This window comes from Megachile rotundata, chromosome 7 (assembly GCF_050947335.1).
Source record: "Megachile rotundata isolate GNS110a chromosome 7, iyMegRotu1, whole genome shotgun sequence".
Taxonomy (NCBI): Eukaryota; Metazoa; Arthropoda; class Insecta; order Hymenoptera; family Megachilidae; genus Megachile; species Megachile rotundata.
The window spans coordinates 16,856,756-16,869,747 of record NC_134989.1 but is presented as its reverse complement, the minus strand read 5'-3'; the positions used below and the strand labels follow the sequence as shown (position 1 = coordinate 16,869,747).

The window sequence follows — 12,992 nt, the reverse complement described above, 5'->3', positions numbered from 1 at the left end:
AATCATAGCTCATGCGATAGAATAAAAATCAATGCGTTGCACCAGTTTAATAATTATGCTCTTATCGTAGCTGCTAAACAACGACAACTGTTCAGTCGTGGACTTTGTGCTTTTGGTTGTGTAAGCGACCTTTATTCTGAATAGATTCGGTGAAGAATCATTGCGATAGCTTCATTGATAATATGATACATTTTTCTTCGACGTGTTACACTGCCAAGCAAAATTTTTAATAATTTTATGCGACTGCAGAAGCAGCGAAACACGTTTTTTCTTGACATTTCTCATAATCATTTATACAATCCATAGCTCTTGATATATTTAACTCGAAAAGCATTTACAAATTTTTTAACAACTCATATACAGGAATAAAACAAAAAATGTTGAAATTCTGTAATCATTGATATCTACTTTTACTATGACAAACATCGTGTTAGATTTCTTGCGCTTGTCATTCGTCACTTGTCCATCAACACGTTCAGGAAGAATACAAACTTCAAAGAATAATTAGTTCGTTTCTGACCATTCAATCAATATTCAATGAATTAAGCAGAATTAATTACTGACAGCTCATTCCCTCATTATTTTTTCTTGGGAATTCCAGTACACACTTTTTCTATCATTCTCGTTGGAAATCCCTTCTCACTTATTCACTCCACTTAAATTAATGTTCATAAAGAAGTATTACTTCTTTTTAACATTTTTCGTAGCCTGTGTATTCTACACATATTGTAACCATACATACAAGACACGTTGACTATTTTTCTCGACGCGTGTTTCAGTCAAAAACCAGTGTAAAACCAGTTTTATCGGACATCAAGAAAGACGACGAAAGTATGAAATGTCCTTCTAAATACTTACATGAACCTTGCGTACAATGACATCGCGATCTTGTACGTCGTGTACGTGACTTTAAGCATGCAAGTCGTAGAAGGAGAACACAATCGAATCCTTATTGTTCATTGTTTTGTGAACGACTAGTCCTTTTCAAACACGGTTTTGATATATGTCATGCATTCGTCATATTGCCACAAAGGGAGCCGTGGAAGATTCTTGGCGTTGGCAATATATCAGGTTAACTAAGAGCTTTCCACCTTTGCATATTCGGTGTTTTTAATCATTTTCAGTCGGAATTCAAAGATACGTCTTATATGAATAGACCATGTTAATATGTAAACTATCAATTCATTCTGGTATGATTAACGTTAATCATCCGTGCTTGATCATACTCGTACACTGTATGAACTATGAAAATATTTAAAGTGCATATTAGTCGTAGAATGCGTTATGCGTCATCGTAAATGCTATTCTACTGAGTGATTACACGCATGCATTATTTATTTGTCAAAGACTAAAATGAGATGAAACGGTTCGTTAGTTGTGCAACTAGGTAGTTTTATCACACTACCGATGCTCCAATGAAGGAACTATCCGAGTAAAGGAGAATGATATACGATATCGTGAACTCGAAAGCTTTTTAATATCAAATGTTCGTATCCTTGTACGTCTTACCGCGCATTAACGTCCACTGCGGTAGCGAATCCGCTATCTGCTCAGTGAAAAATGACATATGCGATCAGACATATTAAATCTTATCGTTTCAGCGTTAAGAGTATTCAAAGCTTGTGTTTTCTTTCAAATATTTAACTAAATAGAAGTAGCGGTGTCGAACCACCTGTTTAATAAAGTTGTGCAATGTCGAAACGTGTGTTTTAATATTTTTGAAATTGCGTGACAGATGGGACTCATTTTTATCGGCTTTGAAGTCCTACGAAACAAATATTCATGAGAAATCCGAGCGACATTGATACGTGACGCTGGTAGAAAAACGGAACGAGGAAAGAAAAATTGAAAACACATCGGTATTCTACTAACAACGTAAAATAACTGAATATGTTTAAAAAATATTCAGTATAGAATGCGTTTGCGTATTAATTAGATTCGTAGAGGATCGAAGCGAACTACTTTAATAAACTCAACAGGTAGGATATGACGCCGGTGAAACGTGACACGATAAACCTCAGACGTCAAAGGAACGCCTTTTCCACGTCCATAACGATGTATTGTTTCTGTAGAAAACGCGAGAGAAATGTAAATGGCAGTTAAGAAGATAACGGACATTCTTCGAGTGTCTTTGCAAAATTGCACATGCAAAAATATTAATAAATCCGTTCGATTAAAACTGAAGGTAGAATGATTTAGAGTTTGGAGAAATCGGTTCGATAGTCCATCTTCCAACAGTTCACGACGTCCTGCTTTTCAGGGCTATCAGAGGCACTGATAACTACAGGAAGAAACTCGCAACCGCGTAGGGGTTAAATCGAGATAAACTAATCGTAAACGAATAATTGAACCATTACTGAAATAGCAATTACCAAAGGCTATACAACTAAAAAGCTCAAGTCGTTTTAAGCTCGGACATTAATCGCGTTAACCCTCTCTTCGTTCCGACTATCATCTTCCTTTGTCGCGTCCTTAAAAGCCAGACGAAGCGAAGGGAAAAGAGAGCATCGTAGAGTGAACGAGCTAAAAGTAAAGTGAGAAAGAGAGAACGATAACTGTGGAAAGCAACGACGGTCAATGGTGATGGCCGCGGTGCAGGCAAATGGTAGAGCCAACCAGTCCGTCTCGAGACACCGTGGTTCGAGCATCGTCGTGGAATAATCGACCGTGTGTACCGTCCTCGATTCTCCGTTTACGTTTTCGATAGTTCGTTGCACCAAGTAGTCGTGCGGAAATTATACGCGTACAGGTGTCTAGCCTTGAAACGTCGAAAAAAGCAGCGTATTTATCGAGGACGCGAAGAGCTCGAAAGTCGAGATGCGCTTGGTTCTGTCTCGGGGATAAGAATTACTGTAGTTGTTGTTTCAAAAGAGGCATGATCACTGCTTTTTGATCGGACTCTTTGCACGCGTCGCTGCTTGCCTGCAATGTAAGAAGCCCGCGTTATTTCAAATTCGAAAACTGTTTAACCGCGAAGCCGGCTGCTCTTTCGATCGCGATTTGGCGCAACAATTTTGGACCAAATAGTTTTGTGGATTGGAGAGCTAAACAATTTTAATGGAAAACGTGTGTCGTCAATTTCTGAATACTTTGTATAGAATTATTTTACATCAGTCAGACAATGCATTAATTTTCGACGGGCTACAAACGAAGCGTGACTAAATAAAAAAGAACAAACTGCGCCGTGCTTTCGTTTTCGGTTTTCGTTTGCGAAGGATAGTTATATCGTTTGCATTGTTTTCGAGTCGTACAAAATAAATGATTTTCCAGGCAATGAGAGAGATCGTACATTTATCTGGTAACCAGGCCGCGGCACTGCGAAAAGACCGGTTTGTTTGAACGAAAAATCAACCGAGGAAGAAAAAAGAGAAACAAGGCTACTTAATACCTGTATACCTAGATTAAGCTCGAATAAAGACAGACAAATTTTGAGGGGATAATACAAGAATACAACATGAAGCTTGAAGGAAATTGTTCGCACGAGGATAATAGCAATGAGATTTTATTTGAACCTAGGAAAAGTTCAGCGGTACGGTTGCAGATCATACCGGCGCAACCGAAAACCATCACTCACCTACCAAAAAGGCCGCCAGTTGACCTGGCATTTACCGACTTGACGTACAAAGTACGAGAAGGCCGCAGAAACAGTAAGTACAAGTAATGTATTTATTAATTACAGATATGTTGGACACTTCGAATATTTAAATGATTAAATACTACTTTCCCAAAATGATTCGACCAACCATTTGAAATGTCAGTGTAATCGTAGAATGAAATACTATTCCATGATATCTGAACTTGTAATTCGTAAAACCTGCATATTCGTACCGACTAGGTAAGCAGTTTGAGTGGATCAGATTTTTGCGAATAAAACAGGCAATTTAATGTTTTCAAGTCGTTAATAATAAAATTTGTATCAAAGAAATAATTTGGTATTCGTTCTTTGTTTAAAATGTACATTCGAGTATCCTTGTATCTTATGCTGAGCGGGTAAAACTTGTTCTAGATGACATTGACCATAAAGTGAAAGTAATCCATGTGAAAGAAATACGTACCTTGTATAGGCATGTATCTGAAATAATGCAGGTTGCACAGAATTCTTTATCAACACTGGAGTGCTATTTACGAGATAACATAATGATAGAAAAATGGGTGATACGAACATTAGAAATAAAAATCTGCATCACGTTTCAAGTAAATGGCGATAGTGAAATAATTTAGCAACAGCAGTTTTCTCTTGTAATCAAATATTTATTCGTTTCACGAATTCTTTATTTTGTCAGGAAAATTGTATAACTTTCTATACGCTTGGAACGTATAGAATGAATTAGTGACCGAGATTTTGTAAGAAAACTTGTTGCGAAATAAGGTTTGGAATATCATTTTCATAGCGCAGTCTCGACAGAAACGATCATTGTTATTACAGAATAATTTTTGTCGAATCAGTTTAAAATAGGCTTGTTAAAAAAGATGTTAGTAATACATAGCTCAGGAGAAATTAGAATCAACAGTGAGGCAAACGTAACAATAAGACGAGTAATTTGAAAATGTAAGTCTTTGTTCCCACTTATCGTTAATTTATACTTGGAGCAGCTTACTGTTTCAATTGCAGCAGCTGTGCGATAAACCTTTGTATCTGTGACATCGCGTTGTCGTTTCGTTTCGAGTACCAACAAAAATACATTTATCATTTGTTGAATTCTACAATTTTGCTTTTCAGTTCAATAATAATACAAACATCGGTCGTTACTTGCAGAATCTTGTATTAAAATGTGAAAGCTTGAAAGTCAACAGAAGCGAAGAAAGTAGTCATTCGTTTTACCTTTATTTAGACATTCGTTAGCACATTGACTCTAATGAACGTTACCGATGATTAACACAATACGTAATTAAAAGAACACAATTTTTAACGGTACTAATATTACCACAGCACAAGGAGAAAAAGTAAACGACCGTATGCTAATAACACGTTGTACGACCAATATGTTAAATGCGCTTCGATACTTTTTTAAATTAATTATTCACAATGAACAAATAATGCAGTTTGTGTCAACCATTAAAAAATATACAACGATGTTCAACAACCATTCGGTTACTAATTATAAACAATAGAATAATTACATTGTCCAGTTACGTTGGCGTTACGAAACATTGGTTCGATTAAATACAGAGTAGAATGAAAAATCACTGTGACGAGTCGGCGAAATGAATGGAATAAGCACACGTTGTTTTCGAGAACAAAGTTCATTCTCGCAATTGGACTCCGATTCTTCTTTCGATTTACGTGCTTCTACGCATTGTATGAATCTACCAGCAAAATGTCCGAATAGAACGATCCAAGCAAATATGACCAGCCGTAGAAAGTGAACGTACGCGTTATAGCAACATTTTTGCAATCCTGATTTTGCGCAACGAGGAGCAGCCTTTTCGAGTCACGCTCTCCTGCGATAGCCAAAATATCGTGATCATTATTTAGGTTCTTGTAGAGTCGAAAAAATGTGTGAATATAAAAACACTTCGCGTATTAAATTGACAGCACGTTTTACCGTTCAGTCGAAGAAACACTGGTCGAGGGTCCTTGACATTTCGCTTCTCAAATCTTTCGCTGCTTGTCAGAATGCTGTTGAGAGAATCCCAACGATTATTTTATTACTTTTATTTCGTGTTTTCGTTAACACTGTCATTTATTCCACACATAACGTAGTTGGTGAACGAAAGATAGAATTTCTAGGGAGAGTCTATCCAAAGGACATTTTTCCTAGTAACTAAGAATATTTGCTCATCGTTCGCGGTTGTGATACTTTATAAAATAAGAACGAATTAGTTAACATAATGTTCCACTTAATTGCAATGACATGATATGAAAATTTAACTCTTTTTAATTTAACGCTTCAATTAGTTATTTTTAATTGCTAGTGTTATTTTCCTGGTACTATTTTTCTCTGTTAGTTATTAGGTCATTTAAATTTATACCGCTGGTTGTTAACCATTCTTGTAAAAAGCAACTGACATGGTCAGAGTTTATGTAATAATTTTTTTTAGTAAATTCGCAGTTTAAGTCTGCTGAAACGAATACGCTTACGGTTAAAACATTATATGCATAAAGTTATACACAACTTTATAGTCGCATCTTTTATCGTCCGCAAATAAAGTTCTATTTTTTTCGGTCGAGTAAATGAGTATATTATGTTCAATAGAAGGAAAAACACACCAGTCACGCAATCAAGCGATATGTATGCATAAATTTGTGGTGTGACGTAACAGTAATAATATCACGATGACGGTTTTGATTTATCAAATGCAACGTTAATTACTGATGCGCAATATAATTAAACGAATAATCTTTAGGTAATCGTGTATTAAAGCTTGCTTCGATTTTAAATTATAATAAACGAGTAGTAAGCACAATTTATAAATTTCATGTTAACCATGCTTAACGTTGAAGTAATAACAAAAATGATACCAATTTATATCACGCGATAAGGCAAGCCTCATTATCCCTGATATTTAACTGTCGGGGCAAAGTATAGTTTGCGATATAGGAAATGATGATGCACCAACATGGTTGCCGATACTCCAACTCGTTTTCCTTTGTTAAAACGCGTCGCGAACATTGACATTTTAGATTGCACTTCAAAGATTCTAATTACAAAAGATTCGTATTCCGAAAATATTTGAGATAATCCTAAATTTAGAAAATGAACACTGAAAGGTGTCCACGATTAAATTTTAATTGGACTCGATGGCTTATCGAGAATGAATTGTTACCGTGTAACATTGGTAAAATATCATTGATTTACAGATGTGAAGACAATCCTGAAATCTGTCAGTGGAAGGCTTCGGTCTGGAGAACTGACGGCTATTATGGGACCTTCCGGTGCAGGAAAGTCGACTCTTTTAAACATCCTGACCGGATACAAGTGAGTCATTGCATCTATGCAAGTTTTGTAACACGTTTGCTATTCGTCATAGAATTATTATCCACGTGTGGGCTCCCTATCCACTTTGTTTTCTACTCTGGTAGTAAAAATGTTATTTGACACACTGACAATCGCTTGTACGATTAGATTACTTTATTTTTGTCAGTGTAATATTTCAATTAATAACTTTTTCATCTGAAAAAAATTAAATGTGGAAAATCCGCGAGTTCTTTTAAGCTAATCTTTCGCTTACACATATGGATTATATTCATTATTTACATTCTGTCCTAAATGTCAGCCACTAGATAATTCGGTGAACGCGTCAAGGAAATTTTTCGGTGTTTTTTAAAAGCTTGCGTTTCACTTTCGTTCCGCCAGCATCGGACGATTTCACCTTCTTTCTGGGATACGTGATTTCGCTTTCTTCCTGAACATTATGCAATCGTTTCGCAAGGACTTTTCGATAATAAATACAACGGCATAATCAGATGCTTTCTAAACTGCTCTATAATTTATTTTTTTTCTGACACGGGAACGAGTACGTAAACTAAAAAACTCATTGTCATCAATGACAAGGACGTCGAAGCGTAAAAAATGAAGAAGTCATAACGAAGAGTCTATATCCGTTAGCAGAGTTTGAAGAAGAAAACCAGTTTATCGTGTTTGTCATCGACGAAATTTCAATAAACCTTTGACATTATTCCATTTTCCTTGACGTCATAAGCTCGGTGTTGTACGAATTATGCGCATAAGCAACGGTAACAAAAATCGACACACCTTCGTTTTCAATAACACCGCATATTTATTAGCTTGTTGCAAACGAGTTTAGAGAATCTAAAGTTTTTCAACATTAAACGCTATAATTGAACCAAGTTACGAATGAATCGGTCATCTCGTTTGCAACATCCTAATTTGAGTCCACGTTTAAATTAGCTCAATCTGGAGCATCTTCTACACTTCTCACTGAAGAAGAAACATTTTAAACGTGAATTGTTTAGATCATGGGGCGTGGAGGGAAGTATCACGATGAACGGGCACGAGAGGAATCTAAGTGCTTTTAGAAAGCTATCTTGCTACATCATGCAAGATAATCAACTCCATGCGAATTTAACTGTGGCCGAAGCTATGAAAGTCGCTTCGAACCTTAAACTTGGATCGCACGTCAGCAAGGCAGAAAAAGAGGAAGTGGTATGTCCACATTGAATTTTTCTGTTTCATTTTCGCGAGGTCCACCAATTTGCATATAGAGGCGTAATCCCATACGCATAGTTTTGAACATCGATCGCGTTGAACTTCAACGCGATTTGTTGTTATTTCGAAAGAACTGAATTTCTTTGTCTCGTTTAGATTCAGGAAATCCTTGAAACGCTCGGCTTATCCGAACATCGTCGAACAATGACCTCGAACTTGAGCGGAGGTCAAAAGAAGAGGCTTTCCATTGCTCTCGAATTGGTCAACAATCCTCCTATAATGTTCTTCGACGAACCTACCAGGTAAGAACGCGGAACCATACTGTTTCCGATGTCGCAATTTATCTCGTTAGTTTACTGATTCTTAGGAAGCAAAAGAAAGTTGTCAAGGACGTCTTTAAAATCTTGTTTTTTTATTGTTTCTCAAGGAATCAGTCAACTTATTCAGACGTTCTTGCTTTACTATACTATATACTTCCACTTTCACTACTGCGAATGTCAAAGCAACCTGTTTGCTTTTTATATAATGCGTTTTAACATGGTCACTGTCGGTGAATAATCATCCATATTAATTTCTTCCGGTAAAAAATTGAAGCGCGTGTCATCTTGTAATTATACTTAATAAGTGTCACAGCGTCCAGCGTATTATAATTCATCGATTTAAAAAGAATAGATAATGTAGATTAATCGATAATTAATAGTGCCGTTAATCCTATTTATTAGAGTCTAATAATGGATAGTAAGTGATTTGAAAACGTTTGGACATGCGTTTTCTTAGGTAGTCAGCTGAAAGGATAATGCCTGTAATAACCAACGAGAGAAAGTATACGGTCATAGTTCTTTGAACAACTTTTTGAAACTCTCTTCTCTCTCGCTTTCACTGATGCCTTTTTTCCAAGTATTCGAGGACGCAAAACAATAATGATCTTTTTACTCGATTTATCGTTCACTGACAGGCTGTAACTTATGAACTTGTATCAGCGTGGCCTTGTAGCAATAATTAATCGAAATCTTAATAAGTATTCGCACAACCGGTTCTTCAAGGTTCACAATCGTTCGTTTTGGGCGATAAGATAAAGAGGAACAAAATGTAACCAACCGATTAACGTCCATTTAACTCAAGGTCTGATACATGTAAATAATCAATTCGACGAAGACAAACAGAAAGATATCATCGTCCTTACGCGAAACGGCACAACATATTTTATCGGACATTAAAAAATTATAACCGACGCCATGATAGAAATTCAGTGACCAACAGCGTTCTTTGTTCGATGATTTGCAGCGGCCTGGACTCGTCGTCTTGCTTCCAATGCATCTCGTTGTTGAAGACCTTGGCTCGAGGAGGGAGAACAATAATATGCACCATTCATCAGCCTAGTGCCAGATTGTTTGAAATGTTCGATGCTTTGTATACATTGGCAGAGGGACAATGCGTTTATCAAGGTTCCACTTCGCAGCTAGTGCCTTTCCTCAGAAATATCGGACTCAATTGCCCCAGTTATCACAATCCTGCCTCTTTCAGTAAGTCTCGTTACGCGATATTTCTAGTTTTCCTCTTCTTAGTACGCTGACCTTCTTCGAAAGAACATTTTTCTAGCCTTTACATTGTGATTTCATTCACAGTAATCGAGGTGTCCTGCGGAGAGTACGGAGACAACATCAAGAATTTGGTGAATGCAATCAAGAATGGAAAATACGATATTCGAGAAGGATATCCTTTCCCGGATAATAAATCAGAAGGATTGAATAACGCGACGAGCGAGTTGCTTCAAAAAGGTGCGAGCAGCGAAGAGAGTGCTGAAACGAAAGACAAGAATGACGTTAGTAATCTGGAGGAAAAGTTTCAAGAGGACAAAACAAAAGAAATAACTAATAAAGGGATTATTCCGAGTTACGCCACGAATGATATTACAAAACAAGGTATGTAGGCAGAACGAATATTATAAGAGAAATAAAATTATCGCCTTCAATATCAACACGTATATTACAGCCGAAATCGTAATATCCATGGATATGGAAAAGAAAGACAACGCTGATGTAGCCTTGCTCGACGAATCGATCGTAGTTACACCTGAGAGATATCCTACTTCGGAGTGCCAACAGTTCTGGATCGTTTTGAAGAGAACATTGCTTTTCAGCCGTAGAGATTGGGTGAGTTCCGATCGATTTATATAATGATTAGCACCTCGAGTGCCGCGAATTAATCAATCAATCTTTTCAGACACTTATGTATCTTCGACTTTTTGCTCACGTCTTGGTAGGACTATTAATCGGAGCATTGTATTATGACATTGGAAATGATGGTGCTAAGGTGCTTAGCAATCTTGGATTCCTCTTCTTCAACATGCTGTTTCTTATGTACACATCCATGACCATCACGATATTGTCTTGTATGTTTCATAATCGAATATTTTGTATAAAATGTCTAAATCGTAACATGATTCTTGTTTTAAAACGGTCTATCTTGTTACAGTTCCACTAGAGTTGCCGGTACTCTTGAAAGAAAACTTTAATAGATGGTATTCTCTGAAGGCTTACTATCTAGCTATTACCGTGTCGGATATACCATTCCAGGTAAAAAGCGAACTAGAAAAGAAACGTTTGTCACTTCTATATTCTAAGCACATGACCTTTTCTGTTGCAGGCGGTATTCTGCGTAATTTATGTAACGATCGTATACTTCTTGACCAGTCAGCCAACGGATATGATGCGATTTAGTATGTTTATGGGAACATGTTTATTGATTTCGTTCGTCGCACAATCGGTTGGATTGGTGGTTGGAGCAGCTATGAACGTACAGAATGGTGTATTTTTGGCACCGGTTATGTCTGTACCGTTCTTACTATTCTCAGGATTTTTCGTTAGCTTCGACGCTATTCCTGTGTATCTCAGATGGATCACGTATCTGAGTTACATCAGATACGGTTTCGAGGGGACCGCGTTGGCTACGTACTCGTTTGGTCGAGAAAAACTCAAGTGTTTTCAGGTATCGTATCTCATTTGCATACATAAGTATACTCGTCTCGTATAATTCTCCATTAATGATGGAATTTTACAGATTTACTGCCATTTTAAAAATCCTGAGACAACTTTGGAGGAGCTGGACATGCTCGATGCTGATTTTACGCTCGATATTCTTGCCCTGCTCCTTATATTCGTTGTTCTTCGAATCGTTGCCTATCTATTCCTTCGTTGGAAACTGAAGACTGCGCGATAGAGATCACTATTTGTATTGATATAGTCCAGAAAAAAAAAACACTTTTTTATAATGGAACACTCGAGAACGCGATAATGCATTTCATTAACATCGTCGCTCAAGCGAAGCACGTAATTAATACGTTGTGTGGGCAGGAGTATTACTAACTACCAGCATTACGAATTTAGATTAGTCCAACAATTGAAAAAATGCAAGAGGTACCAGAGCATCGGATTAAGAAATTCAATCAAATTATCTGTTTCTAGATATGGTTAGATTTACCGTACAAATCAACGTGTTAATTTCGTTCATCTTCGAAGTCGAAGTGCCACCGATATTTCACATAAGCGATTTCGAATCATCGCGAGAAATTTAATATTTCGAAAAAATCAAATGTTACGCGTATAATTTATGCCTGTACATCGAATTTGTACGATCTAGGCTAATATAATTTATTCAATCATTAGATTTATCACAACGAAATAACTAACATAATTGACTAACGACGTTTTTATTCAGGGTACCTTTTCGTCTCTTTAATTACGTGGTAGCACAACTTTTAGAAATCGTAAGTACACACAGAATGTGTATAATCTTTGCTTTTCAGAGGGACAGTTAACGCGTTGGTTGCCATAGGGGTTAGAGATGCCCGATGATAATTACTAAAATTAATAACAGTAATTTAATAACATTAGGAATTCAAAATAGAAAATTAAAGTATGAAAAAGTAGGAAATTTACATGTTTAATGATCTATATTTTGTTCGTACTATGCCAGTCAGCGCGTTAAGAAAGGGGATGGAATCAATTAGTCCAGAATTTGCAAATTTATGACTTGAAAGGAGTAAGAGGCCTTAAATGATAACAATTTGTGAGCGATCACATGTTTTATCCACCTATGGCTGTGAGTTTGACGATGTAGACAAGTTACAGAAAAGCGAAAAGTGGGTTGTTAAGTTAAAGCGATACGTTATTTTCTTATTGATTAAGAACAACGTTGGAAATAACGATTATCTTGCCAGGTTTACTCAGTGTATCGCATAGTAAGTTTTTAAAAAGCATCATAAAATAACATTTATCAATTTCATATCGTCGCATACACGGGGACTTATATACCTTATAGAGAATCGACTAAAAATCATTACATTTATCGTAACTCTTTCAATTAACATGTCTCTTATAAATAAAGTGTGTATTATATTTTACGATTTATATATATTTTAAGCGGATTTACTTTCATGAAACTATAAATCGCATTGAAAAGGTACGGGTAGAGATAGTGTGTAAAAGAAAGCTTTAAAATTTCAACAACTTATCGTCGATTTACGATCGTTTCTTTAAGTTTTAATCATTGTTAGGAATATAATATTCGAGAAATCAAAAAAAAAAGAGGAAACGGATGTGTTTTATCGCGTCTTATCTTAAAGGTATTCATTGACTTGACAAATGTACTTTAACGGGAAAACCTTTGTATCTATTTACACAAATGGTATAAATTATACATGTTTATATTTAAAACGTTAGCGTGATCGATTACGATCAGTCTACATACATGCATATATGTATACTTTTGTAAAATAATATCGTGCATGTAAATGCACGCGCTTATGCTGAATTAGCATAATCTTCGTTGTATTTTATATAGCGTATGTTTATTACGAATAAAAGAATATGCTTTTCGTAA

At 36.3% G+C, this 12,992-nt stretch overlaps 1 protein-coding gene and 1 long non-coding RNA gene across 4 annotated transcripts in view; both read left to right on the top strand.

Annotated features, from left to right (window-relative positions):
• The window catches only part of LOC100882268 (ATP-binding cassette subfamily G member 4), a 14,898-nt gene extending 1,906 nt beyond the window's left edge, over positions 1 to 12,992 (top strand). Inside the window, exons 1-12 of one of the 3 annotated variants that reach the window (XM_003706109.3) lie at positions 2,634 to 2,929; positions 3,271 to 3,647; positions 6,803 to 6,920; positions 7,919 to 8,108; positions 8,268 to 8,413; positions 9,396 to 9,634; positions 9,737 to 10,033; positions 10,104 to 10,264; positions 10,335 to 10,503; positions 10,587 to 10,687; positions 10,758 to 11,099; positions 11,172 to 12,992. In XM_003706109.3, coding sequence (XP_003706157.1) covers positions 3,455 to 3,647; positions 6,803 to 6,920; positions 7,919 to 8,108; positions 8,268 to 8,413; positions 9,396 to 9,634; positions 9,737 to 10,033; positions 10,104 to 10,264; positions 10,335 to 10,503; positions 10,587 to 10,687; positions 10,758 to 11,099; positions 11,172 to 11,330 — 2,115 coding nt within the window. In that variant the 5' untranslated portion in view covers positions 2,634 to 2,929; positions 3,271 to 3,454 and the 3' untranslated portion in view covers positions 11,331 to 12,992. Of the gene's footprint in view, positions 1 to 2,633; positions 2,930 to 3,270; positions 3,648 to 6,802; positions 6,921 to 7,918; positions 8,109 to 8,267; positions 8,414 to 9,395; positions 9,635 to 9,736; positions 10,034 to 10,103; positions 10,265 to 10,334; positions 10,504 to 10,586; positions 10,688 to 10,757; positions 11,100 to 11,171 lie in introns of those variants that run through there. The other 2 variants (XM_012292058.2, XM_012292057.2) reach the window with 2 other exon arrangements.
• Positions 3,728 to 4,884, top strand: LOC105663402 (uncharacterized). Its single transcript, XR_001096893.2, has 2 exons — positions 3,728 to 3,835; positions 4,007 to 4,884. It is a non-coding gene; the product is annotated as an uncharacterized LOC105663402 (long non-coding RNA).